Source organism: Bombus vancouverensis, chromosome 3, assembly GCF_051014615.1.
Source record: "Bombus vancouverensis nearcticus chromosome 3, iyBomVanc1_principal, whole genome shotgun sequence".
Classification (NCBI taxonomy): Eukaryota; Metazoa; Arthropoda; class Insecta; order Hymenoptera; family Apidae; genus Bombus; species Bombus vancouverensis.
In genome coordinates this window covers 8,183,375-8,210,051 of record NC_134913.1, presented here as the reverse complement: position 1 = coordinate 8,210,051, position 26,677 = coordinate 8,183,375, and the positions used below count along the sequence as shown (strand labels likewise).

Below are 26,677 nucleotides of genomic sequence, written 5' to 3'. Positions count from 1 at the left end.
GTTTCACATAGCATGCATAATATATTTATAAAAGCTTTCGGATATTTTCCTGAGCTACCATATTTATCGTACATAAACATTTCGAAATATAAATTACATTACGTGCGGAGGAGTCGGGAAACCGAGCTTCATATAAAATTCTTTATTGCGAGCTTTTCTCGGAACTTAGGAATTATAAACGAAAAAAACGATACTTCATACCAACTGAGAATTGCAGAATTGCAGAAAAGCGAGAAGTACCACTTCTTTCCTGTAAAGATGAAAAATGAATAATATGGAGCAGACGCTCGGCAGCTATGTATCAACCTGTATTTTATGCTTGCGTACACCGATGCTCCTACTCGTCTCGTGAATCTCCCATCAGAATGAAAGTGAAAGTAGAGCTGACGCTTTACGAGGGAGGATAATGGAGAAAGAGAAACGGCGAAGGGGTTTGTCGGAAGTTGGAAGTAAAAAAATAATCGCACGTTGGATGTAACGATGTACTTGTTTCTCCATTTCAATTGTTATTTTTTCACGTTATCCTAAGAACTTTTGAAATATTTTAACTTCTTAGCGAAATTGTTAAATACAATATCAATTGAAATAAAGTATGTAGAGTGTCATTGCTTTTTAAATATATTATTGAGTCAGATAAGGTTATACATAGATTAATTCACATGGAACATCGAAATTTGTTTTCTGAATGCAATAATCAATTAAAATTAAATCGTAATTAAACATAGTAAATAGTACTTAACATATCAAAATTTATTAAATAGAGGGTCAATAGACGACAATAAATATATTTTAGTCGTATTATGAATATTATTATAAATAGATAAAGATAATAAATATTATGTTGCAAACAAAAGTCCTCGTTATTGGTACATCGTTTATTAGAACAGTACATATCACGTGCGTATAACACTTCTATCTATCTTTTACTTTTCACCTAGAAAAAGTATTACAAAACGGTCTGTTAGAAATTTTTGCTTCCGCTTGAATTAAGCACGCACAGAAAGCATAACGCTCTCTTGTGAAACGTATGATTTACGGTGAAAACTAGGAAAACAGTAATCAACTTTCAAAATTTCGCGAGTATTTTTGGAATCTATTCGAAAGGTGGCTTACTCTTCTAAAAACTAGTTTACGTAATTAAGCCAGCAAGAGTCGATTCAATCGACTATAGAAAATATCAAACGAAATAAATAATTTCCATGTTCTTATATCCAATTCGTTGGCTTTTAATCATACACAATCTTGTTAAAACGTTACATTACTTGTTATTTTTTAACAGTTAAATGATTTAAATGCAGTAAATGATTTAAGAAAAATTAGTTAAGACCAGTACCTAGCGCAAATAATCTTCATTTTATGATTAATAATAATATTTTTCAATGCTATTGTTTGCTACTGTGCAATTGAAGTTCGAAACAAGACAAACTGAATTCGTAGCATTTACTTAGAAAGCAGTTCGATCTTGATGAAAATAACATTTTCACTGGGGCGTACTTGCGAAATTCTCGACGACATGATCGTACGATAAGCCGCGCAACAAGAAGTATAGATACGTGTGACGCGCTGAGGGTTTACAAGCGGTTAAACCGATGCATGTTTCGCGCAACGTTCCCTCCACCGGCGGCTTACTCTCATATAAGCCTCCGGTTGTCAGACTGGAGGTGGTTGCGGAGGTGGAGGTGGCGTCCACAGGCAAGAGAGAAAGAGAGAAGAGAACGATGTTGGAGATCGAGAGAAGGGAGTGACTGCCAGTGGCGATGCATTGAGCAGCCACTAAAACAGTCCTCCGGCACTTCGATCCGTTGTCAGGTCGAGTAGCGCGTGCCGACCGAGCACAAGCTGCCTTTCCTCGATCAGACGATCAAGATCGATCGAACGCTCGCTACCTCGTGTTCCTTTCCGTTTCTGTTTCTCAGTGTGCACGGATAGAAAGGTTATCGCGTGGCTGCTCGATTCCACGCGCGACGCCCTCGAATCACCGGAAACCAGCGATCGATATCATCTTCCCGACGAAGTTTCACCAAGTTCTTGAAAACGGCGGTAAATGCGCGAAATAGTCCAGCTGTATCACGATCGTTTCACGCACAGAAACAAAGATTTTGGGATAGACAGTGAGTACTGCGGACGTTGAACAGATCAATTAGAAACGAATTGAATTCGATCTATTCGTAAGAAAAATGTACGAAGCTTTTCATGGCTATTAAACGAGAAAGTATCGGTCAGAGTTGCTCATGCACGGGGTTCGCGTGCGCGCCCAATAAAATTAGTTGTTGTCTATGCAAACGAGCTAGCACGGTGGCGAAGTATCGAGGCAATTGCTTTGGAGCAGTTTGCCAGTTGGCAAACAATGTTATCTGCCTGTTGCTCGCAATTGCTGCAACGACAACTAATTAGCGTCGGCTGATGTAGCGTACTAGGTTAATCTACAGAAACGGCGAGATAGTTGAACGTATCCGTCCGGTTGCCGCGGACCGGAAAAATCGCATTTTACTTGACCATAACGAGTCACTTGGCTCGCAGTAATTACCGCATCGCTAACGGTAATTATTCTTGCTCTGTCCGCGCGCTAATTTGCAAGGTGTAAAGTAACGCGTGCCTGGAATCGTTCGTGTGCTTTTTGGTGATTAAAAACATCGGTGACATCGTAGGTTAATTTCTTCTTGTCTTCTATTATCGTGATATCTTTATCGCCGTTTCTCAAGAATTATCGAAGAAGTTATCGATTCGGTGAATGAGGTTTCTTCGAAAGCTGGATGAGTTGCACACGAAAAGGAAAGAAGGATAAATAAGGGGAGGGGCCCTGTGCTTGATTGGGCACATCTTTTTCGCGATGGCAAGCGCAGTGCGAGATAAAAGGGGAAAAATGTGTCATCGAGTTTGATAGTGTGCTGACGTTGAGAATGTGAAAAAGCCTTTCGTGTAGACGTATCGTGCCTTTATATCGCTGCTACGTCGCGGACGGGTCGTGCGTTCTTCCGGCGGGATTTGAACAAAGACGTTGCCGTTAAGCGCGCATTCGATTAAACGAAAAAGAAGAAGAAGAAAAACAAGAAGAAGAAGGAACGGAAGTGGAGTACGCAAACTCCAGTTGGGGAAGCGAACGGATCGCAAGCAAGTGTCAGTTCATATTTTTCGGTGACTAAAGATTATTCTTCAGTGATGCATCGGCGGATACGATAGCGTAGAAAAACGAAATCGCTCGTACCCTGTCCAAGATCGGTGGATCTGCTTGATCTGTCATGCCAACGAAGAAACACACCAAGGGAATTAATCGATCGCAAACGATAACGGGATCTCGGTGTATCTTAGGACGTGTAATCGCGGAGACGTGATTCGGCGAAACGGGTAACGAGCAACGTAACCAAGTCGAACGGTAAACCTACCCCCTAGATTGTATTCCAGTAACGAGCATCGATCTCGAAACACGCTCTTCTTTCGTCTTTGCGATCAACAAAAACTGTTATAACGTGATTCTGTGGCATCGTGTGTTCGTGCTGAGACTTCGAGCCGATTGATACGTCTAACGGCCGAACAGGAATTCCTGTCACTGAGATGTTGACGAGTTGACTGCAGCGAAATCCACGATAGTCGACGACCCAAGAAAAATTTCGCCTGGAAAATTATGAAGTGATCGACGGACTACGACGCTTCAATTAACTGACCGGTTGGAAGATCGTAACGTTTGCTGTTACGATTCCACTTAAATCTATCATTATTGCTACGTTCTTCTTAGCGAAGTTGAAGACGTATCCGGAGAAAATTGTTACTGCATTTTTGCGCAAACGCGATTAGAACGGGAACTTCTTGAAGAAGAGAATTTAATTATTGTTTAAATTCAGACTGCGAACTTTCCAGTGAGCAGCGGCTATTTCTATCGTCTATGCAATTAAACTGTATTCTTCTGGACAGCTTAATTTGAATGAACACCCGGCCAACAGAATTTCTTTGAGTTTAAGCTTATCCTGAGAAGAAGGATCAAAGATATATTCAACGTTTAAGCAAGTTTCGAACAAGGGTTTAAGATGGATCGCCGCTTAAGTTCAGGCTGTGGGATGGAAAGAAAATGAGGCCTGCATATATTGACATACATTAGGTCTCTTCGACCAGAATTCAATTTCTCCAATGCGTTAAACGTTTATTATCAAACGTTGGAAGACACGGACGAATATCTCGTGGATATTTAAATTTCTAGAATTGTTAGAATAAATTGTTCGATAGAAAAGTCTCAAGTTCAACATTTCGTTATATTAGAATTTCGTGACAATGAGATATAGCTTTGACGAGTCTTTAAAACAGATTTCACCGTAGACAGCATAAGAAGCGACTTTTATCGGAATCGTGTCATTTCTAAAGGAAGATCGAGAACAAGTTGCAAAGTATAATCCTATTTTAAAGGAGACCAAGCGGAAGCATTGATTAAATTTGAACGATACTAGCAGTATATACCTTGTCAAGTACTGTGAATATTAAACATTCGCTGGATACTACGTTTATACAGCAAAGCGTGCTGCCGAGAAAGGTAATTAACGTGAAATATCGTACAATAAATTTTACACTGAAATTTCATCCTCAACGCGATAGAAAATATCAAGGAATTTTAACACATTCGAAATCGTTATCATCCATTACTGTTGCGTTTTTTTCGTGTAAAAGTTATCAATCATCAATACCATTATTTCAGTTATTTCATTATTTCAGATAATATGCAATTCTTTAGAAAATGAAAATTTCAATAAAAATTTCGATTGAATATTAGGGAACAGTTGATTCTAATCTAGATTAGGTACAAAGTTAATGGTTTAATATTCGCTTGTCTTAATAGGTATATCGTTATACACATAATAAATTTAATTAGTCGGAATTACATTCACTTTCTAATGTGTGATTGAGAAAGTGTTAAAGTTCCATGTGAAACTTTGAAAAGTGAAACGTATCGAGTTTTCAGAATCTACGTTCGACAATAAGCTTGAGATCATTCCTAGTAAATTATGTACAAATTTATTTATTGGAAACTTCCATCGACAATTTGTTGCATCCTACGTACAAGATTTATAAGGTTTACTTAAACATTACATTTTTGGTTAAGCGAAGAAAACGCTTCGTATCCTCTTGTAACATTTTTTATTTCATTCTAACTGAGATATCGGATGTTAACTTTCAACGATCTTTTTTAATGAAATTTTCAATTGCATATTTACTGTTCGTCTTTCTTAAATTAACCAAACACACCTTCGCGTTCAAGTTTCTTCATCAATATTGCTTGTTACGAGTTACGAGAACTTACTAGATAGATAGATAGTTTTATTCCAGCCTGGCGGCCTTAAAGTAGGACTTGCATTTCAATTTTTATGAATTTTCAACATTGCACATTACTACAAATATCTCTAATCATCAACAACTGTCTTTACAACTTGCGCCTCTAATTTTCTGCAACTCGAGAACTTATTAATTAGTTTTATTTCTTCTTTTAAATTGTTCTACCCAGGTCAGAACCATATGTTGTTTTCACCAGACAAAGTAGGCGATTCTTTAGAAATAGATCCCTACAAATGGTAACGCCTTCTCAAAAATGCATCGTACGAAAATGCATAAAACATTCAGTTCTGTATACTGAACGAACCTAACAACTGAACAAGCTCTATCTGTATTTGAAGTAGAGTTAGACAAAAGTGGTAGGAAAAAATTCTGTACTATTCAACGAGCTGTAACATTTTATACCACAACCTTTTTTTCATATCTAATTCTTGTAAAATGAAATTATATTTCAGTGGAACTATACAAACCTTTTCTGTATAAATTAATTTTTCGAGTTGTTCCAACTAAAGCTATAAAGTCAGATTAGTTTTTTGTTCCTTGATATTGTTTCTTGACATTTCTTGACATTATACATGTCATCGTCATTATCTTTATCATATGGTTACTAACATATTAAGATTATATTAAATGTAGATGTAAATATAAAATAACATGAGTAGTACGTATATCGTCGCTCATAATCATATGCAAATATATAAGTATTTTGAAAAAGTTATATTAATAACTAAAAACTAAATGAATTAATGAAATGCTAATGATTAATGATTATACTTATTATGTTTTTGTAAAATGAATAGTATACATATACAGGGTGGTTGGTAACTGATGGTGCAAGCGGAAGGGGGTGATTCTACGCGAAAAAAGAAGTCGAAAATATAGAATAAAATTTTTTTTTTTAATTTTTCCATCAAGACAACAATCTACAGTGAGATCCGTTATAACGAGACGTGATAAAGTGCACGCGTACCGAGCGAAAGTTCAAAGTCGATTTTCTCGAAAACAAAGCCTTAAACGAAAAATTTTTATTCTATATTTTTGACTTCTTTTTTCGCGTAGAATCACCCCCTTTCCGCTTGTACCACCAGTTACCAACCATCCTGTATATATATATATGTATGTATATCATATGGAATATAAATGGTAGTGGATTGAAATGAAAGACGCGACAGTGTTGTATATGATCGTAAATGTTATTGTTAGAATTATATCGTATAATCGTGATAGTCTCTCTATATTTTATTTATAGGATGATAACCATACGAACAAAGGATAATGAATTCTTTAAATAATCATACTATTCGATACGGTCTGACAATTACAAATTCCAATTCTTCTATTGCATATTAAAAGTAGCCATGTAAATTTTATCGTGTCAGAATATAAGTTCCAACAAAGGACAAAATTGTCTTGGATAAATTTTCTATTTATAATTTTGTAATTAAATTTGTATTCAAAGATAACCAAGTATTTAAATACTTTTGCAATAGTTACGAAGAAAACACGATAACAATTGTTGATTTCACGTTAATATTCTAACATTCTAATCGTTGAATGTGTCTGCTGTGAAGATAATTAAACAATGTAATGGAAAATATAGAGAAACTTTTTCATTTACTTCTTTATATTATTACGTTGAAACGGATAAAAATAAAATATCTCGTGAATTCAGTATTTAATGGTCTTGTCCTGTTCACCGATGCACTTGTAAGAAACATCACGCGACAGGATGATAGGGCTTGTTAAACAGGGCAAACTTTTCCTCTACGACATTTTTCTAACTTCTTTTACAGAATGGAGATATAATCCGACACAGTCGCTAGTAGCCTCCCGTATTTTCTAAAATTATTGACAAGAACAATATGACATAGACACTACACGATAAAATACACCTACACTACAAAAAGGAATGATCTCAAAGTTAAAGTCTGCGTTGTTAGACACATCGAAAATTCAACGGATGTTTTTGTAGATAAAATGACGTTAATCCGGTCGTGCGCGTCGGATGCATCGCGCAACAGATAAATAAATCATGGCAGAATAAATTATCGTCATCTCAAAAAATAATAATTTAATCGCCACACGTTCGACGCTCGCTTTTAATAACTCATCGTGTAAACGAGTCACTTTCGATTCGACGGTTCGTGCTTCGATATTCAACGTTCGGTTATTATGCGTATGAATTAAATTTCAACGAATAATTAAGGTGCAAGGATATCGTGCATGGAAATTTATATCCACCGGAGATGTATAGCCTCGGACGTTGTTGATAATATAATTGAAACGTCCGAAAGATGAAGCCCGAGAGTGTTCCTTTTTGTCGTTCGAACCGTTCGTGAGGATCGTTCGTTAACCGATAAATACCGAGTGACCGAAGAGGCAAGAGAAAATTGTCGAAAGCGCGAGAATTTCTTTGGTCAGGTATCCGTTTCTGCGTGGCGCGATAACGTAATTGAAATGTCTCGAGGCTGAGATTCTGTTCGGAATATTCCCGCATAAATCACAGCCGTCCGATCGACTCCTTTAAGTGGATCATTCGTTAAATGTAAATGTTGCAATAGACATCTCGCCGGGGTTCAAAGTTGTACGTACAGATTTTCCTTGCTCCCTCTTCTCGCTTTCGAACCGATTACGCACGGCGAGGTTGCCTCCGGTTTCCGATAATGCCGGCGAAACGTTCTCGATGCGCACGCTTTTATCTACGCTTTAAAGTAAATTACAAGTTCTTTCTGGAAGATTTAACCTCATCGTGCTGTCCGAGCGCGACGAACGACGTGGAACGAGCGAGCGTCGAACGAGAGATCGACTACCGAGCGAAATGAATCTTGTACTGGATTGTCGTTTCCGTAAAAGATGCTGCAACTTCATCAAAGTTTCACGACGACGTTTGAACATGAGGATATATATCGTGCGACTCGTTGCCACAAATGGCTAGCGGAAACGCTCTGACTCAGTTCGCTTTTTTCTGCTATCCGACACAGGGCTCTGATTAAACACTCGAGGGGATTGTCGACCGAATGCCGAGCGTCGCACACGAGGCCGACAGAAGCTACGAGAAACGCGGAAATCGTACGTTGCCGATTTTCGAAAGGACGATTGGCCTGATCGAACAGAACGCTGTCTAATTAAACGCCACTCGTAAGAACACGCATTTGCTTCTCTTACGACGTTCGACATTACGATTCAATCGTATTCAAAATCAATCGTCGGATATCGTAGTTACACGTCGTAAGTGTACTGCACCAGATTGCTGAGTGGATCGCGCATAAAACATACACGTGAAGAGCAAATGAAATAAACATTTTGCGTGTTCTTCGGTACATATTTGAAGGAATCAAGAAAGAGAGCAAACGAGAAAGATTTACTTTGGACGTCTGTTAATCTGCAAAGGATTTTTCCGAACTTTTCGAACTGGTTGCCGTCGAATCTAAGTGTTCGATAACGCAATTGAAAGATCCTGAGTGCATACACACGTGCCGAGCGTATCGAGCATCACGTATTTACACGCGTGTTCGATTCGAGGCTTCGGGGACGTGGTACCGTTTGATTCTTCGTGTTAGACTCTGTCGATATCGGCCACCTTCCGGTCGTTCCACGGTCCACGTTCCTCGACGACCGGGAATTTCGCGATTCCCACGAGCTGCTTCACGCCGCAACTTCCATTCGATTTTCCTTGGAATTGCCTCGTGTGCGACTCGCCCTGAGATGCTGAAGATACGCATGTTGGATTACATCGGGGACACTGGGTAAGTGTTCTTGCGACAGTTAATAGTTGTCATTTTGTTTAATATTTCAACGCATAACTGCGAGCTTTGATCTTGACAGATCAAAAGTCGTGAACTAGCGGCATGTCCCTGACGCGCGCTCCTAATCGGTGCGTTGCGTAATAATTATCGTTTCGCTATTTATGTTGACGTGCGTGAAAATGCATGCATTAAGCAAAAGCGAGGTTCCATTGCCCAAAGTGTCGCTTGTAATTATTTAAACGATAACGAATCTCGATTTTACTTTGACAATTATTCTTCTTTATAACAATAATACTTCTTTAATTATTTCTGATACTTATACTGTCTTATAAAAGGGTTTAACGAAACTAAACCTATTCGGAAACCTTTTAAAATATTGATTAAGACATAATGGTTTTTATTTCATTAGTCAATTTCGTTAGTTTTAAAATGTTCCCTTGTTCATTGCAAGACTACAACTTTTATAAAAAATTGTCAATGAAGTGGAACTTGTATAGTGATTTGTTTTCCTTTTAGAAGACTTTAATCGTATATTTTTTATTTTGCAAATGTTGCATATTTCGTACGTGTTGTACATGTCTCTTAGGGAATTATGCAAGATTATATTATCTGTTATTTAGTAGTTCACTAACATTATGTTATTATTTTTCACATATATGTTTATCATATTTGTTTTTATTAAATCTAATTCAATATTGTTTATTAGAACTTTGAACAAACTCTAAGTGCAAGGTCACATACAAACATATCGAGAGAAATCTAACGATGAGCTAAAGATGTTGGAGAAATTATGTCGGAGTAAAATACGATTTTGAAGAGAAATCCAACTTCAAAGAACTCTGTTACGAATTAATGAAATTTAAAAATCGTGGAAATATACTTCAAGAGAAATAAATTTAGATATCTACTATGAATATATATCGAGTTAGTATAAAATAACTTTAACTGACAATACTTATTGATTAATTGTTACTAACATAGACAAAATGTTTATCATATCGTTTTCTCAATATACGAAACTATTTATTGCATACGTTACGTATTCGTTGCAATATTTTAGTATATTTGTACAACAATAAATTTTCATATTTTACATATTTCCTATCTTCATTGCAAATTAAAATCACGGAGTACTTTATTATCTTCAATAGACATATATGATTTACAAATCCTGAAACCATATTCGTTGAAAATTATGAAAGATTCATAGTTCCTAATAATACAAAACTACTGTTCCATCATTTTCCATTCAAATTCACACTCCCTATACATAGCTAATATAAGCCTATTTTAGAAAGCTGTCCAATTAATTGTATTTTTATATTTATCTTGAAAATTCTATTCCAACGTTTATTAATCTTTTTTTCATCTTGGTTAATTATCAAATAATCAAGTATATTACTCATTTATTAGTCCTTCTTACGATAAAAGAGTTAATGATACGATCGCATAAAGACGAGAAGATTAATATCCTTTTCGAATCTTCATAAAGAATGAACTTTTACTAGCAGGCATTTACTTTACTAAGCTCTTAGCTACGCTTTCTGTACGGTAACGTAAAGTAGCATATGCATTTATAGCGACGATGCCTTTACCTTCGCGTAGCTTTGTGAGAGCGTGAACAGACTCATTCATAGTCCAGTCGCGAAATGATGGGTTGAAGCGTAGATTCTTCGTTTTAGGTCGCTCGGCATGCGCAATAACGTTCATTTGCGCGTGTAGGTGATTACTTTATGTTAATAAAAGAGACTGATATTTGGCCCAGATTGAATTGGTAATCCCTAGGCGATTTTGCGAAGGACGCAAAATATCGACTGTGTTCACGTGTTTTAATTAATTTCGTTAAATGTCGTTGGTTGACATTTTTTAGAGAAAAATTGTTTGATGAAAGAATGTCGCGGTTCTGTCATATGATACATTCTAAAAAAGTAATAATTATTTAAAATGTTTAAAATGCTTGTTGGAATATGAAATTCTTGAAAACTATTCAGATTAACATATTTTCACGCGATGATTTCCTTTAAAAATGGACGATTAAGTTCTTCATAAAAGACAACAAATTTTAATGAGGTATTAAAATTATTATAATTTTTAAAACGAGCAAATCCTTTCCAACAAATTATAAAACTCAATGCATGATCGATTTAGTCGTTAATAATCTATTTTAATGGTTTAATTTTGTTAAACAATTAATTAAATGTTTAAAAAATTTTTTAATGTGGCATCGAAACTATAACATACAAAATATCTTTACTTACGTGTGGAATACTTGAGCTCTAAATTAATTACTTGAGCACCAAAATACTAGAATACTTAAGTATTAGAGATTCTAGAATTTAGTAGAAAAACGTATTATTTCTGCAATGAAAATGTGTAACCGAAAAGAGGTGGGAAAAAAAAATGGAATGTACAGTTCTGCTTTAACATTGCCATACTGCGGGGATATCCATGCACTTTTACAAAACAATTTGAAAGTTGCATTTGGCAGTAAGGTCGACGGGAAACTGGTTTTTTCGATTTTTGGAGTGTGAAAACTGGTTGTACGCGAGATAAAATCGTCTAAAAATGGTCAAAATTACATATAACAGCCTCTCGTTATTTTCTATCGGTACGTTGGTATATAACATTGGTCGTGTCTCGCGTTTCCCAATTATTTTTCATTCGTGCGGAACGCGATTTACTTAACCTGAGGGCAATTAAACGAACGAGTAGGAGGGTTAGCATATTTCGACGCCTTAAATCCCACAGTAGTAGGTGTACTTTTTTGTCATGACATGCTTTTAAGAACAGACCAGGTATTTGCATTTGGAATGAAATTATGATTGGGGAACCCATTTTACTTGTCTCGCTGCCGACCACTAGAAATGTATCGTCCGGAATACTAATGAACACGCTTGAGAACAAGACCGATATTCTTTTTCTCTTCGAATATAACGACGGCTCTGCAACGTACTTAACGTAGATAAAATTTAAGACGAAATTAGAACGAGCAGAGACCTCATTTTGTCAAAAGGGTTCGCTACGGCCAGATAACCTTAAATCTCTCAAATTTACGATACGCTGTTTCGTACGTAATTGCACCATTATCGTTTAAATATTTGTCAAGAGCTATCGAATGGCGCTTCGTCGATACATTTGCCGTTTCTACAGAGTGGTCCATAAATCGCTTTCCCATCTGAAAAGTGCATAACCTTCTTTTTATTGTAGGTGTATTTTTAGATTTTCCTTCCCGATTTTTTAAATCTGTTTTTTTTTGGAAATTTATAATGGAAAACTCTACAACGGGGCAACGAGCAAAGATAATTGAATTTTATTTTCGAAACGAGTGCTCCATTATTCGAACGCAGAGAGCATATACTTGTTATTTTAACGATAAAACCGACAAAACTAGCGATACGTCATTTGGTGCAGCGTTTCCATCAACAGGGTTCTGTCGGTGACCACGTTCAGTACGTATGGAGGAAAATATTGAACGTTCCCAGGAGAGCGTTCATGAAGAACCTGGAACATCCATTCGAAGACGTTCTCGCTAACTTCGACTTTCAAGGAGTTCACTACAGTGTATCTGAGACTCGGTGGTAACGAGATGGGGCAACTACTCATGCAGCCAGACTCACGATGTAATTGCTAGGAGAAATTTTTGGAAATCGTTTCATTTCGCGAGCTTGCAATTTTAATTGGTCTTCCTGGTCGTTCGATACAATGGCACCGGATTTTACAATATTCAAATGGAAAAGCGACTCAAATCTGAATTATCGAGAGATTGCAAGATCCTTTTACGCAATTGCGAGAACTTCTAGACAGTTATCTGTATGCAATGTACCTAATGAATGTCGATGTATTGTACCAGGAAATCCAAGAACTTATATCTCCCTTTAAGAATACTAGAACAATTTTTGAAGATCGGTTTGTTCAATGATTTTTGGAGTACTGTTGCGTTATATTATCGTATAAATAATCCATAAATTTATTTCACTGAATCGATTGTATAAATGATCTACAAATTTATTTCAGCATAGCTTTCATATTTAAGTAAAAAGAAAAGAAAATACTCTTGAAGTTTTATTTTAAGGCATTATAATAAGGCTCATGAGCTTGAATCTTTATGGTATGCAGAAAGAAATAATTTAATGACACTTCAAATTGTTCTTTTTACTGCAATTTATATAGGACAGACACATTTTATGGAGTAATGATTGTTAGATTATTACTCACGCTTGTCAATCGAAGAGATATATTTACGTCTAGTTATTGAGATATACATACGTGTGTCGTAGTTGAAATATGACGAATAGAAGGTAGCACATGTAGAAAGATTTATATTGCGTAAATATAGACGTAGAAATTTCCAACATTATATTGGATTGAGTATAATTGTTTGGGAATTATTAACATCCTTATAGAATTAAAGTTATACAACGCTTTTTTATTGCTAACTTTAAGGTAACAAATCTTGAAAGATATTATTTATCACATGATTTAAGCATTTATTATTATACTAGTTCGTGGTATCTTTCTTAAATGTGGAGTTTACCGAGTAAATTCTTTATTTCGCAAAATTTCATTTAGTTTGTTTAGTGTAGATATTGTTAATTAGGTGCCAGTTGGTTAAACATATTTTTTCGTTTATTAATTCATTTTCTATATCATTAGTGCTTTTTTGAAAGTTATAAATTATTCAATCGATTTTGTTACGATTGTGGATACGGACAATCGAAAAACGTTTCTTCGAACACAACTGTCAGTTACCTGTGTTTTCTATAAATCACAAAAAGCTATATTACTTTTATCAATATACAGTGTAATTTTGCTAACACAATATGTAGTTATTTTTTAAATTCCATTTTCTTGTAGCTTCTGTTAAATATATGTAATCAATTAAGTTTCAATTTATACGTGTTTATCTCTTTCAAAAATACCTGTTCCCATACAAATCACACAGGTCCATGTATGGCATCTTTTATAAATGAAACATTCATGAGATTAACACATAATTATAGAAATATTTATTAGGTACTCGATATTCAAATTCGCTTACTGAAATTATCTGAAAGCGTGGTTACTTGTTCATTGAAATATATTTCTATCCATTTGAAATCAATTATTGTCCGTTCTATGGAACTAATTTTGGGGCGTAATTCTCCAATGGTAGTTAATGGAATGGTCAAAGCGCGAATCCGCGAGAATACGTTTCTAATTTCCTGTTTATTCATCACGACCCACACCGTCAATTTATCCGCGATATAATAAAGGCCGGTTTGTGGGTGCAAAATGTTGGCAAATTGATCTAATGAGGTCGTCGATGCTCGAACAGGAAGGCAAAGAGGCGTCAGAAGGTTTCACTCGGTGAAACTTTTTCAAGCGGCAAGAACGAGAGCACTCGCTTCGTGACGCGTTATTTTTAAGCCGCTCTAGCCTTTATAATTTATACGTTGGTCAAAAGTTTCCTGATATAATTAAAAGAATCGTATTATAGTTGGAAAGTGTCGATTTCTACGTTTGTATTTTAAATGCAGAATTAAAAACAAAGGCAAATTCTAGACTAACGAATTTCTATTCGCATTTAATGGTACTTAAATTGTGTTTTTGCGTGTGTTTCAATAGAATAAAAATACAATTGTTAATTATAAATATTAGATGTCAGATAACAGTTGATGTATTTGCTACATACCATCCGATATAATTATATTATATGTAGAAATATTAACACAAGTGTAATTACTTATACTAATTAATCTGTACTAACATACGAACAAAATTCAGAAACAAATATTTTTCAGAAAGTTCGTAAAACACCTTAACATTTTAACGACGGAGGTACGCCAATTAATTTCCTAAGCAATTCTTATATTATTTACGAGGAGTGAGATCGCAATTAATTTTTATAAAATACGATTCAAAGAAAACGATGGATCTTTCTTTCAATTTTCTAAAAATATCCTTGATAACATATTATTCTTTATGATAAGAGCATCTCGTCGATAGAGTGTTAACAGATATAGAAATAAATGAAATAATTATAAAATAATATTTTATATCTCGCCTCGTACTTCACATGAAACATGTCAACCGTTGTTATAAATTTTACTTTTAGAAAATTAATAATGTTTCTGCAATTTAATGCTTAATTTTTTTTATTATAGAATATAGGAGATATAGAATATACAAGAGGGAATATAACAGATTATATTCAGATTAAATTTTATTCAAAAGAAAAGACTGTGAAGAATGATTCATTACTATTACTCATATATTCACATTTATATCCAGGAAGTAGTTCGAAATGTTATACTCACTCAGCTCGCTCAGTTTTAAATGAAAATCGTTAATTTATTATTGAAAAAGATAGAAGGCGATGCGTATATTTAAAATTAATATTTCAATATTTACTGTTTAATCAGAAATTATTTACTTAACTAAACTTCAAATTATTTTTTAAAACGATTAAAATTACAAAAGTTACCACAAAAATGTTTTTAACTTAATAAGTATATTAGTATTGTCTTTAATATTCAGATGTTTATATTCCATAGGAACATTGGAAAATAATAATATTCAAAGGAAATAAGACATATTTCGTACATGTATCTGGTTTACATCAACTAATAAATAAATAAATAAACTATTTCGCATATATCCAAGGCATAGAAGATACGAGCAATTTTAAATTACGTTTAAATGCAGACACATACATACATATAAACGGCACAGCACGAAAATTCCATTTTTCAAACGACAATACGTTGTGCCGGATTTTCCGCGAACAAAGTGGGTGCAGGCTTTTAGAGTGCGGTTTTGCGGACTGTCCACATTGTCTGCGCTGACTATGTATGTTCGACGATTACCAGCCGAAGCTCGCAAATTCGATTGCGCATCCAGACCAAGCGCGGCGTGGCGGTTGTTCCATCGTGGATATGTGGCGAACGCTATGACATCCTATAGGAAGTTATGAGATGGGATACAAGATTGCAGAATTCGTATTCTTGATTTCTTCAGAAAGCAATTTAGAATAAAATACAGTTGGCAACCTAGCCTTATTCTACATTACTCAATCTACGATATTACTCGAAATCTTATATCCTTTGCAATTTACGCATCTTCCTGATGATGTTGCTAGTGATTGATATTAGGCAGACATTCTTTAGATATGCATGCTTATTGTTAGATAGATAATTTATATTCTTCGTAAACCAATATGGTAAATGGAATTGATATACTTAAAAAATATTATAAAATGCAGTTTGTTTATGCATCTACGAGTATTATCTAATAAATAAGTACTATCTATTAGTAACTAATACTATGTACGTTTTGAGGAATTGGGAAAGTATAGTCGTGGTATATATTTTAATCTCGCTCTACTTGTCAGCAGGTATTTCTTTCATTTTTATTTTTTAAACAAAGAATCATTATCTGAAAAAAATGAAAAGAAGACGCGTTACATTTTCATGAATCTAATTATCATCACATTTCCTCATTTTCTTACAGCTTTCAGAATCTTTCTATCACGTTTCGCATTTAGTATACTTTTTAAGTTGATGAAACTATTTGAATTGAGGTATATAGTTCACTTCTTACAGACTTCAGGTTCCTGTTCACACAAGCTGAGGTACTTGACACTACACATATTGCGTATATGCATCTGTCTATTCTATGAAATGTCATAGTCTTTGTAAGTTTTTAAAAATTTCGAAATTTTTTCGTTGTTTCACTTATATGTGTATTAATACATGTACTAAATAATATATTATTATTTATACCATTTAAAACGTATTTCGTGGCAAGGAACAGTCGCTTCAGTTCAAGCGACTCGAAGTCAAATAACTGGATTATAGTTTCGGTTATATTATATAGTTGCCGAATCGGAGCAATGTGAAATTACCTTTCCAGGTACATATGGCTTGAAATAAACTTTCAAGTTTCAAATGACACTGAAATCTGTTCAAAACGAACAACAGTCGCTGGAGAATATAATGTTACCTGTAATTTTGCGCTCGTTCACTGGGTAGTCCACTTGCAATTAAATTATTTAAATACTTAAAATGAAACGACTTTGAATCGAGCAACTCGATTTGTATGATTCGAAGCCACTAAGAATTCAATGTTTATAGAATTTGAACAACCTGATTAATGCAAACGGGACTTAACAGCTTCAAAAATATCCTGTAAAGAACTTTCTCTTCTAAGAAGTGTCCAAAATAGTCATTCAGTTACAGAATTATTTAAATGAGCGAGGTTGAAAAATGATCATTCAACTGAAAGGCATCGTTCTGGCAAAAATGAACGGATAATGAGAAACTGAGATACATAGTAATCAGTGTCGGGCAATTGTACACGTTTCAGATAAAGTGGACAAGCTTTTAATTGAGAGCGAAATATGCTGGAAATTATTAGTTGTTAACACGCTGAGCATTCAGATAACAGTTGCGGTTGTATTTTAATAGCAAGACTACACTCTCGATGCGTAGGTCGGCCTCTTACTATATTCGTCGTTGTATATCGAATGAGTCACTTTTTGAAATATAATTAAAGTGTATTCATGATTATTAATTCACTCGTTATATATTCAGGCTGTCGTTCGTTGCGCATTCAAACCACATATCGCTCGAACTGTACTTACATGGAGTTGAGTTTGACTCTCTATTCGCGTGTACTGCAAGATCTGTTTATAATAAAAAAGTTTGACCTTATTTACAATCGAACCTTAGAAACAGCTGTGGAAAAATTTGTAATATTCTTCTAATAATTTAGCGACAAAAGTGATAACTTTTATTATAATAAAGACAGGTACAACGTATATCATATTAATTTTCTGTAGTTATACTTTATACAAAAATAAGATAAGATTATGAAACAATAAAACAGCTTGATCGTATGGAAGGAAGCTTTGTTTTTGAGGAAATTGATTCTAATGGAACATCTGCTGTACATGCGTGTAATTGTACGATTCGATTTATCGTTCTACAGATATCAATTGTAGGTCATCGTTCGATAACCAAGTTTATACGTAGCAAAAAGATCAATACCTTCAATTGCTCGTTTGTAAAATGTATAAACTTTGATCGACTCGCACTTCGTTTCATTGTATCATGTACGAAATCGTAAAAAGGTTCGTTTACATAGACTTTTTTAATGACATTTTAAGCTTACGGTTTCACGTATGATACAATGAAACAAAGTTCATTTATATAGACTTTACTTTTCCTATTTTACTCTCACGCAAAGTATAATAATTCTTTCGAATTCATCCCAATATTCTATTCTTTTTCAAACATCAGAACGATTATTATCGTCGTTTATTACTTGGGAATAAAAGCTCTCATCTAGCATTTATTAGCATTATATCAGGTTGTCCAAAAAGTTTCTTTCGTTTCTTAAGGTGATAATAGATGAACAACAATTTCTGTTTTATATTATTTTATTGAATTAGATATGATCCATTTCGTTATATTTGTATTATCATGTTCGTGCATAATTCAATAAACTAATATAAAACAAAAGACATTGTGAGTCTATTATTTCCTTATAAAACGAAAGAAACTTTTCGGACAACGTAATAGATTTAAAATATTGTTTCCGTAAAAGTAAGATTTAAAAAGTCGAGCGGCGAACTTTTCTTATTACATTTTATAGTAGATTTCTTTTTCAGACATCATCATCGTCATTTTTTACGCAAGTAATTAAGTTTCTCGCGTAATAAAATTTGCATCGTAGATAAATTAAAATATCGTTCTAGTAAAATTTACATTTAAAAAGTGAAGTGAAAAGCGCGATTCTAAAGCTTTAATTACTTATCGGTGGTTAGTAGCGCGTATGTTCGCGCAAAATATCACGCGATCGCGGTATACTTCTTCCTTACTCCCTTTATTTTGTGCACCAATATGTAGCCTGTAAGCATATGGATACGTTGGTATTCGTGAAAATGATACTTCGCGGGCAAGGTTGTCCAGTTCGTATAACTACGTTAGGTACTACCTACGTTTCTATATACGCAGGTATACAGAATGTTTTAAAACAGGAGGACAGCTAAAAGAACAAATCTCTGACATTTCATATATTTATACTTGTATATATACTTGTATTATACTTGCAACGTACTGCTATCAAATCTACAAATTGTTCTAGAAGCAATATTTTCATGTTGCTTTGATTTGCAATTTTTATAACATGTTCATTTTTTCAGCTTTATAAACCTCATTTTGTTTTACCGAGCATGATTTATGATATACTTGTTTTCGATCTGATTTGGAAAATAAAATTATCTCTATAATCTTTTCTTATTAAATTCAATGGAATTTCACTTCAAATCATTTACGTCTTAATTCATCTTTTTTTAATCTTTTGTAATTAATGCTCATACTTCGTAGCATTGTTTAATGTATTCCTTCGAAATTATTGCTATTGTGAAACAGCATATTATATAGCGTGTCGCTTGACAAATAGTGCAAGTGTGTTTTACGAATAAAAATATGGAGAAAATGTTATATAAACGTAGGCTTGTAAATGTTTTATTAGAAAGTTACAGTAAAAATATGAAATAACAACAGACTGGTTTTTCTGGTTCAATATAATGGTTAAAGAAGCGATAATTCTCGACGATGGCCAGGTCGTAGAACATGCATTCTTCGCGTACCGAGATTACTGAATATCACGGTATTGAATTTTTATTCGTGGAAAACTTTGAAAGATAGAATATCGGAGGTTATTATAAAGTTTATTAAAAATTGATAAGCCTTAAGAATGCAATAAGAAGTTTATAATCAGTGCGTTGAAATGAAAGGAAATCAACAAAGAATTCAAAATATGACAGATTTTACTTTTTATCTTATTTGTAAGAATAAGCTACATAGTATTTTTTCTATAATTCTTTAACAGGCATTTATGAGCATACGTTTATATGTATAGCTTTTTTTTTATTTTTCTGTACACATGCTAACACATACTGTATACTTACTTAATACATGTTTCGTATATTAATTTTTAGAAGTAATTCTTATTTGCTTGAGCGGCGATGTCTGTTATTACAATAATATTAAAATTTGAATAAGATTAAAAAATTTGTTCCTCTTTTACATTTTTATAGTAAGATAATTAATTCGTTAGTTTTTACAATTGATGGAGATTATCGTATCATATCTCTCGTGGTAAGGTATATCGTAAATATTAACACAGAAAATTAAAAGCAAGAATTATTTTCAAATATTAAATTTTTTAATTATGTTATTCCGTTATTAATCATAATTTCCTCCTTTCTTCAGCTTTATTTTCTTTAAGTAAATATTAGATTTTTTAATTACATTGTTCTGTTATTCGTTTCAGTTTCTTTCTCTTGGATTTTGTTTTCTTTGAGCTTCGCTACCCGACATAATATCGAATTCAATGTTGAAGCAAACAGATTGTGTTATTAAAACGATTGCATTTACTATTATGCATTACTGTAACGTACATATAAATTAGTATACGTTATTACTTTTATCTTTGATTCGATGTTTCATTTGTCTAATTGCTCGGCTCTTTTATTTTCTTTTTGGTTGTAGAAATTGTTTTACACCTATGAAATTGTATACTTTCCATACTAGATAAATATACCGTTATGGCTGTTAGCAAAATCAGTATTTTGAATTTCATATTCTTCAACATTTAGTATCTACAGTGAATTAGGTATGAGTATAGTATATGTTACCGCTAAGTATTAATTATTACACGTATAAATTATACAAGCAGCACCTTGTTGTAGATTGAACGATTACCTGTTTTTCACGTTAACATACCGGAAAATTTTGACTTTCAAGCTTTGCGTTTCTGAATTTCTAGTTATTATAGATTTAAAGAAATGCATTTCATCTTTCACAAGTATACTACATTTACCTAAAATATTATATTTCATGAAAATTAAATTACGTATATTTCTAGAAAAGAATAAAAGGGAAGAATAGCTAAATGTAATTTCATTAAAAAGCTAAATCACAAAGTACAGAACAAACGATTAAACAAAATTAATTTTTACATAAAGTATTATCACATAGACAGTTAACAGATAGCCATGTAAATAATTTGCTCCACAAACATTCACGCCACTTAAATCAAAGGACAAAACGCATTTTAAATACCTGTTTCTGTATTATACTGTACCGTACAGAGTGCAAACAAAGTTCTTTTCAGTTTCTTTCAATTAAGATCTGATAAGTAACTGGATATTTCGCTGGTTGTGCGAAACTTTCGAATTAAATTAAACTTGTAGCGCCATTTAATATATCGGCGAGGAAATTGAAGAGTGGTTTTAACTACGATAATACAACGCATCGCTGATCGATTGAACAGTTCGAAACTTCGTCAAGTAATTATAATTTAATCGACATAAATTGATTTGCTACGTGATCATCTATTCGTAGCTCTAGTCGTCCTTGTACGTTCTAATGAATAGATGAATGTGTAATTGCCTGGCGCAATTCGATCGATTGGGTTCCAATTGAGCCAATGAATCTGTCAACGCTAATGATATTCGAAAGACAGTGATGTGAACCCTTATTCCGCCAAGGTTACGTTACGCGTCCCTTTTGGTTTTCCTACTTAAAAGGAACGTTAATTAACGCCTAACTTCCGGAGTAATTATATATGTCCTTGCAAAAGAAATTCAACAGCAAGGATAATTTCGCCAAAAAAAAAGACAAAAGTTATCTTTACATTCATCATTCTGGTTCGTGCAGGAATTCTCTTCTCCATCGTTATAGAATTATTTATGTTAAATTTAGTAGAAAAGTTTTACTTCCTAGTATTTCCAAATAAAGTATATTGTTTTAAATTATGTCTAGTTTCCAGTCAAATTATTTTTATCTTAAGAGAATAGAATTAATTTTCTTTTGATAACGGAATTTTGCGATATTTATTACGTTTGTAAAATCTTTAATTAATGATGATTTGCTAGTTAAACGCTAGATAACGATGATACGGTTTTGGCTTGGGAAAATGTAATAGAAAATAGTATATTTTTAAATTTCTTCTCAGACAAAGATAACTTGAGATAAAATTTAAAAGCAAAACAGACGGGAATGTATAACGACGCGTTTTAAAAATGTATATTAAAATCCCTTGAAGCAACGTTACGACAAATAATGTGAATGTGTACGTACATCAAAAAAATTTGAGTAACACAGAAAATGATGTTCAAAGATGTCAGTATACATCACGTGTTCCGTATCTCGGAGCGTGATGATGACAAGTAAGCATGGAGAACAGGGAGAATATCTGAAAGGCTCGGTTCTTTGTTGAAAAGAAGACGCTCTATGTATGTAGGTACACGTACAAATATGTAAAAGCTCTTTGGCAGCGCCATAAAAAGCGAAGAGAATCACAGCCGTTCCTTTTAGGTATTACTGTATCGAACAGTTGAAGTGCAGTGAAATTTCCAAGAATGTAAGCTAAGATTTAAAAGAACAGTTGTAAGAAACAAGACAACGAAAACTATACCTTTTAATCATGCAAATATTTAGTCAAATTATACAACTTTCATTTCGAAAATTTTTCATCAGATCGCGCGGAGATAAAGAATGTAAACTTAATGAGATATCTTCATTGATATTTATTTACTGAATTAATAAAATTCATAATTTTAAAATTCATTAATATAGATAATACAACGTATCGTAAGTACGATGTTTCTTTAAAGATACATGTAATTCATTTGATAATGATATAAATGTAAATTTGATTCAATTTAATTCATGGCATTCCAATTAGCGAAATCGCTTCAATTTGTGTTAATAGACTGCGAATGTATAAAATATAATGGTTATTTTTGTTATGGGTCATGATACAAATGCAATATTTTTCTTCCCCTACGTGAAATCATTCGAAATAAATTTATTGAATTTTGCGATACATCTAGTATAATAGAATTGAAATATCTAGTACGTGATACGAGTGAATTGTCACAGTATTCCGATCGTAGATCACGAAATATTCATCAATGGGGGCATATTTAGTATCTGGTAAAGAATTATTAAAATGTAATCGTATAAAATAAATTGATACCCGAAATATATATCTATGTTTAAATTAAATTTAATACCGATGTACTTTTTCATTATTCAGTGCTTTCATATTCTATGTAAATTGTAGTGGAATATTAAATACTAAAAAACACATTTATATATGTCGAGTTGTCATTATGATTAGAATCAGGGTCGTGTAACGAATCTTCATTTGGATTAGACATTGTTGTTATGCAATAGAGAAGATATTTACTAGTACAAATATGATTAATACAGAATTTGACAAGTAACCGTGGTAATTAGATACTCGAGATGCTAATGGCAATGATCTTAGGTTCAATAACGAATCCGCGATCAACGGGATAGCAAATGTACTTTCCTCCGAAGTCTAAGTCTGATCCTTTGTTAAAAACGTGAAATATTCACTGATCGTAAAGACGTTGTTTTACTCGCTGATGAGATCGCACGAGAGAGCGTCTTTCTGTCACGATGATGCAGCAGAGGAAAACTATGATAGGGTGTGTCTAAGGACACGAGATCATCGGATTCGTCGAGAAAAGCGTTCGTTCGGAAAGTGAGGGAAATGGACGTTCCTGTTGGTTGGTTAATTTCTATTTGATGGTTGAAGAAGGATGCTAACCGCCCTTGAGAGAAAGTTGCTAGCGGGAAGCATCGTTCGTGTGAAATGCAGATTTCCCGTATCTTCCTGTAGTAGCTGATACATTTAGGGACTGTTAGGATAAAGACTGTTTGGAGGACCTTAGTTAACAAAATCTTAAGATTTATAGCTCGTTCTCAGGCGAACTGAACATGTAGTGTGGAGATGCATCGACATCTGGTAATCATCTTGCCCGAGGAATAGGGTGTATGCCGAGCCACGAGACAGAAACCGTTGTAATGTTTGCTGCCGAGTGTCGCTGCAACTATTCCTTTTTAAGGAGAGCTATACAATTACTCTATATCTCTGTTAGGTAAAAACGTTCATCCTGTGACCGCGGCTACTTTCAGCGACTAGTTGTCACTTCGAGCCTAAGCTCATTATCACAAATCTCGGACAATTATAATCGGGTTAAATCGTAAAGACCAAAGTATTGGGGATTTTCTCAAGAATTCCAAAGGGAAGGCTCCGATGTTCTTTCATATCCGGCGTATATATAAAAAATACATTATACAACGCATAAAATTATTCACACTCGTTTTATGCATATTCTCAGAAAACAGGCTCAGTAATTTAAAGAAATTAGTAATCGATAGTCAAACGGAGGCGGATTACTGTTTTCCAGCCGAAAATCGCTTGATACCAAGCCGTCATAAGTTTGAATCCTTCTGTATGTCATTATATATATTCGAGAGGTTTCCACTTGGCTTTATGACGCAATTTCAAACATCATTTCGTGCACGAAATAAATTTGGATCTCTTCCCATCCTGAATATTATCTTCCGTACTTCGTGTTAATTTCTGTTTATATGCAAGTGCATGCTTACAATGTAAGTAATCTGTATAACCGTTACTCGTTTAATCACACACGACTTCTCTTCTTTTGACACATATTAAAAAGAACAGACCGACTGCTGCCTTCGTGAAACGCAAAATTTTATGCAACACCCTTCTCTCCTCAATCAATCTTCAAAACTTGCGCTGATTACTTGTTCGTCAAAGGGAAACATTAAATACAATATATTTGCATAATGAACAGTTGCTTGAGCATACATATTACGACGCACAAGTTTGTTCTTTCCTTTCGACGTTTCGGGTATTACATGCATAATATACAATAATTCAGAGATGAAGAGAGATGAACTTAGATTTTAAAAAGTTTTCTTCTTTATTCGGCATTTGAAATTTCGGATTATGTTTATTTCAGTTGAAAGTATTGAAATTATAACCGTCCAATGAAATATATCGCCACGCTATATATCTATGATTCGTTGACTGGTTACATCGGTTATGGTTTCTCCATTATTATTGCGTTTAAGGAGGATCGCTTAAATAGAAGTTGTAAATTCTTGTGATTTTTTATTAGAAACTAAAATGTTGATTTGTTAGAAATAAAAATTTGCGGATACATTCATTAAAATAACATTGGCATACTACGCACTTGAAAGAAGTAGTAGTTTGAAAAATATGCATACATTCACTTGGTTCATCTCTCCTGATTTTTCAGTTCTAACTGAATTATCCTGCTACGAAGGAAGTTCTAATCGCTGTTAAATTTATATTTATATTTATTAACCATTGTCATGTTCGTTATGAATAAACACAACACATAAATTCCGACATCATCGTGATACGAATTATCTTGTGTAAGAATACTTGCAAATGAAAAAAATAGCTTTATTTCGACGAAATTGAAATATTGTAAGTTATGATGATACGTATGAATCTGTTTTACTGTTTTCAATGTTCGTATTCTTAACTCGGCAATTGTCTTTGCTTCTCAAACATTGTATTCTCGCAATTACGTCAATAACTGCATCGAAGTAATTATGCAAACCGAATTTAACTGCTTATAATACATCTATAGCTAAAGATTTAAGGAAATGAATAATTAATGACATCATACAACTACTTTTACATTATAGAAAAATGTATATATCTATATCTGAAACATTCTATAATAATATATTAATTTTTCCATCGTAACAGAGCTCATTAATAAGGCGTTTGAAAAACCTTTCGATCACAATAGACTGATTATAATGGTATCGCACTGTTACAAAAATAAAGCAATGTTAAAAACAGTTTTTTCATTTATCGCTACACGGAAAAGTTTTTTTATGATTCTTTGAGATTATAATAATAAAACGACGAAACCGATATTTGATTCTATTTTATGAGCATTGTTCCTTTGGTTGATTAAGGACCAATATTGCGTTAGAACATTTCGTTCGCTATTATAAAAGGGAATGCAAGGGACCTGCTTAATATTTTTTCTCCCATTTAGATCCTACGATATTATTAAAAAATTAAAATATTTGCTATAATAAACTAGCATTATACCTAACAAATAATTTGTTTCTTTCTTTTTCGGGTATGCACTCAATCCATACAATACTTTTGCGTAAAGCATGTATTGTTCTGACACATTTTTGTACCTTAACGAAAGAACATGTCAGTTATCCATATTTATCAATAACATTATATTTTTTATTTTATGAAAAATTAATACTTTTGTATTCTGTCACATTCAAACTAAAATCGCGATGTCTGTTTCAATCGCTTGCATTTCCATTGCACGTTCTGTGTCAATAAACTAGACCTTCAAAATACCAAGACGCTCTAATAATCACGTTCGTCTCGACGCCCGAATGGTACGATTTATTAGGTATAACGAGAGCAAGAAGATGAACGAACAACATCTTCTACCGCAGAAGATTATATTGTATGCAACAATTTGTTAGGCATTCTCATGCGTACGTGTATATATACGCTCGTTATGAGGCACGACATCAGTGACGTCGGTTGATCGGCAAGGTATGCAAATGGTATGACACCCCTGATATTATCGTTCTTAATAACCTTGTTGCAATCTTTTCACACGTGTAATCGTACGGTTGTTCGATGGTTCGAGTAACAGGGAGCAGCCGCGAAATCTGATGAACAGTCGCTCACGGCCAGGTATCCTC

The 26,677-nt window shown here is 33.8% G+C and overlaps 1 protein-coding gene across 4 annotated transcripts in view; it reads left to right on the top strand.

Moving 5' to 3' along the window:
- LOC117165841 (Rap GTPase activating protein 1) overlaps positions 1–26,677 on the top strand; it is a 250,180-nt gene that overhangs the window by 31,987 nt on the left and 191,516 nt on the right. Inside the window, exons 1-3 of one of the 4 annotated variants that reach the window (XM_033349246.2) lie at positions 1,788–2,111; positions 2,703–4,519; positions 8,295–9,059. The exons of 1 other annotated variant lie outside the window; for it this stretch is intronic. In XM_033349246.2, coding sequence (XP_033205137.1) covers positions 9,019–9,059 — 41 coding nt within the window. In that variant the 5' untranslated portion in view covers positions 1,788–2,111; positions 2,703–4,519; positions 8,295–9,018. Of the gene's footprint in view, positions 1–1,787; positions 4,520–8,294; positions 9,060–26,677 lie in introns of those variants that run through there. 2 more of the 4 variants (XM_033349245.2, XM_033349243.2) reach the window with 2 other exon arrangements.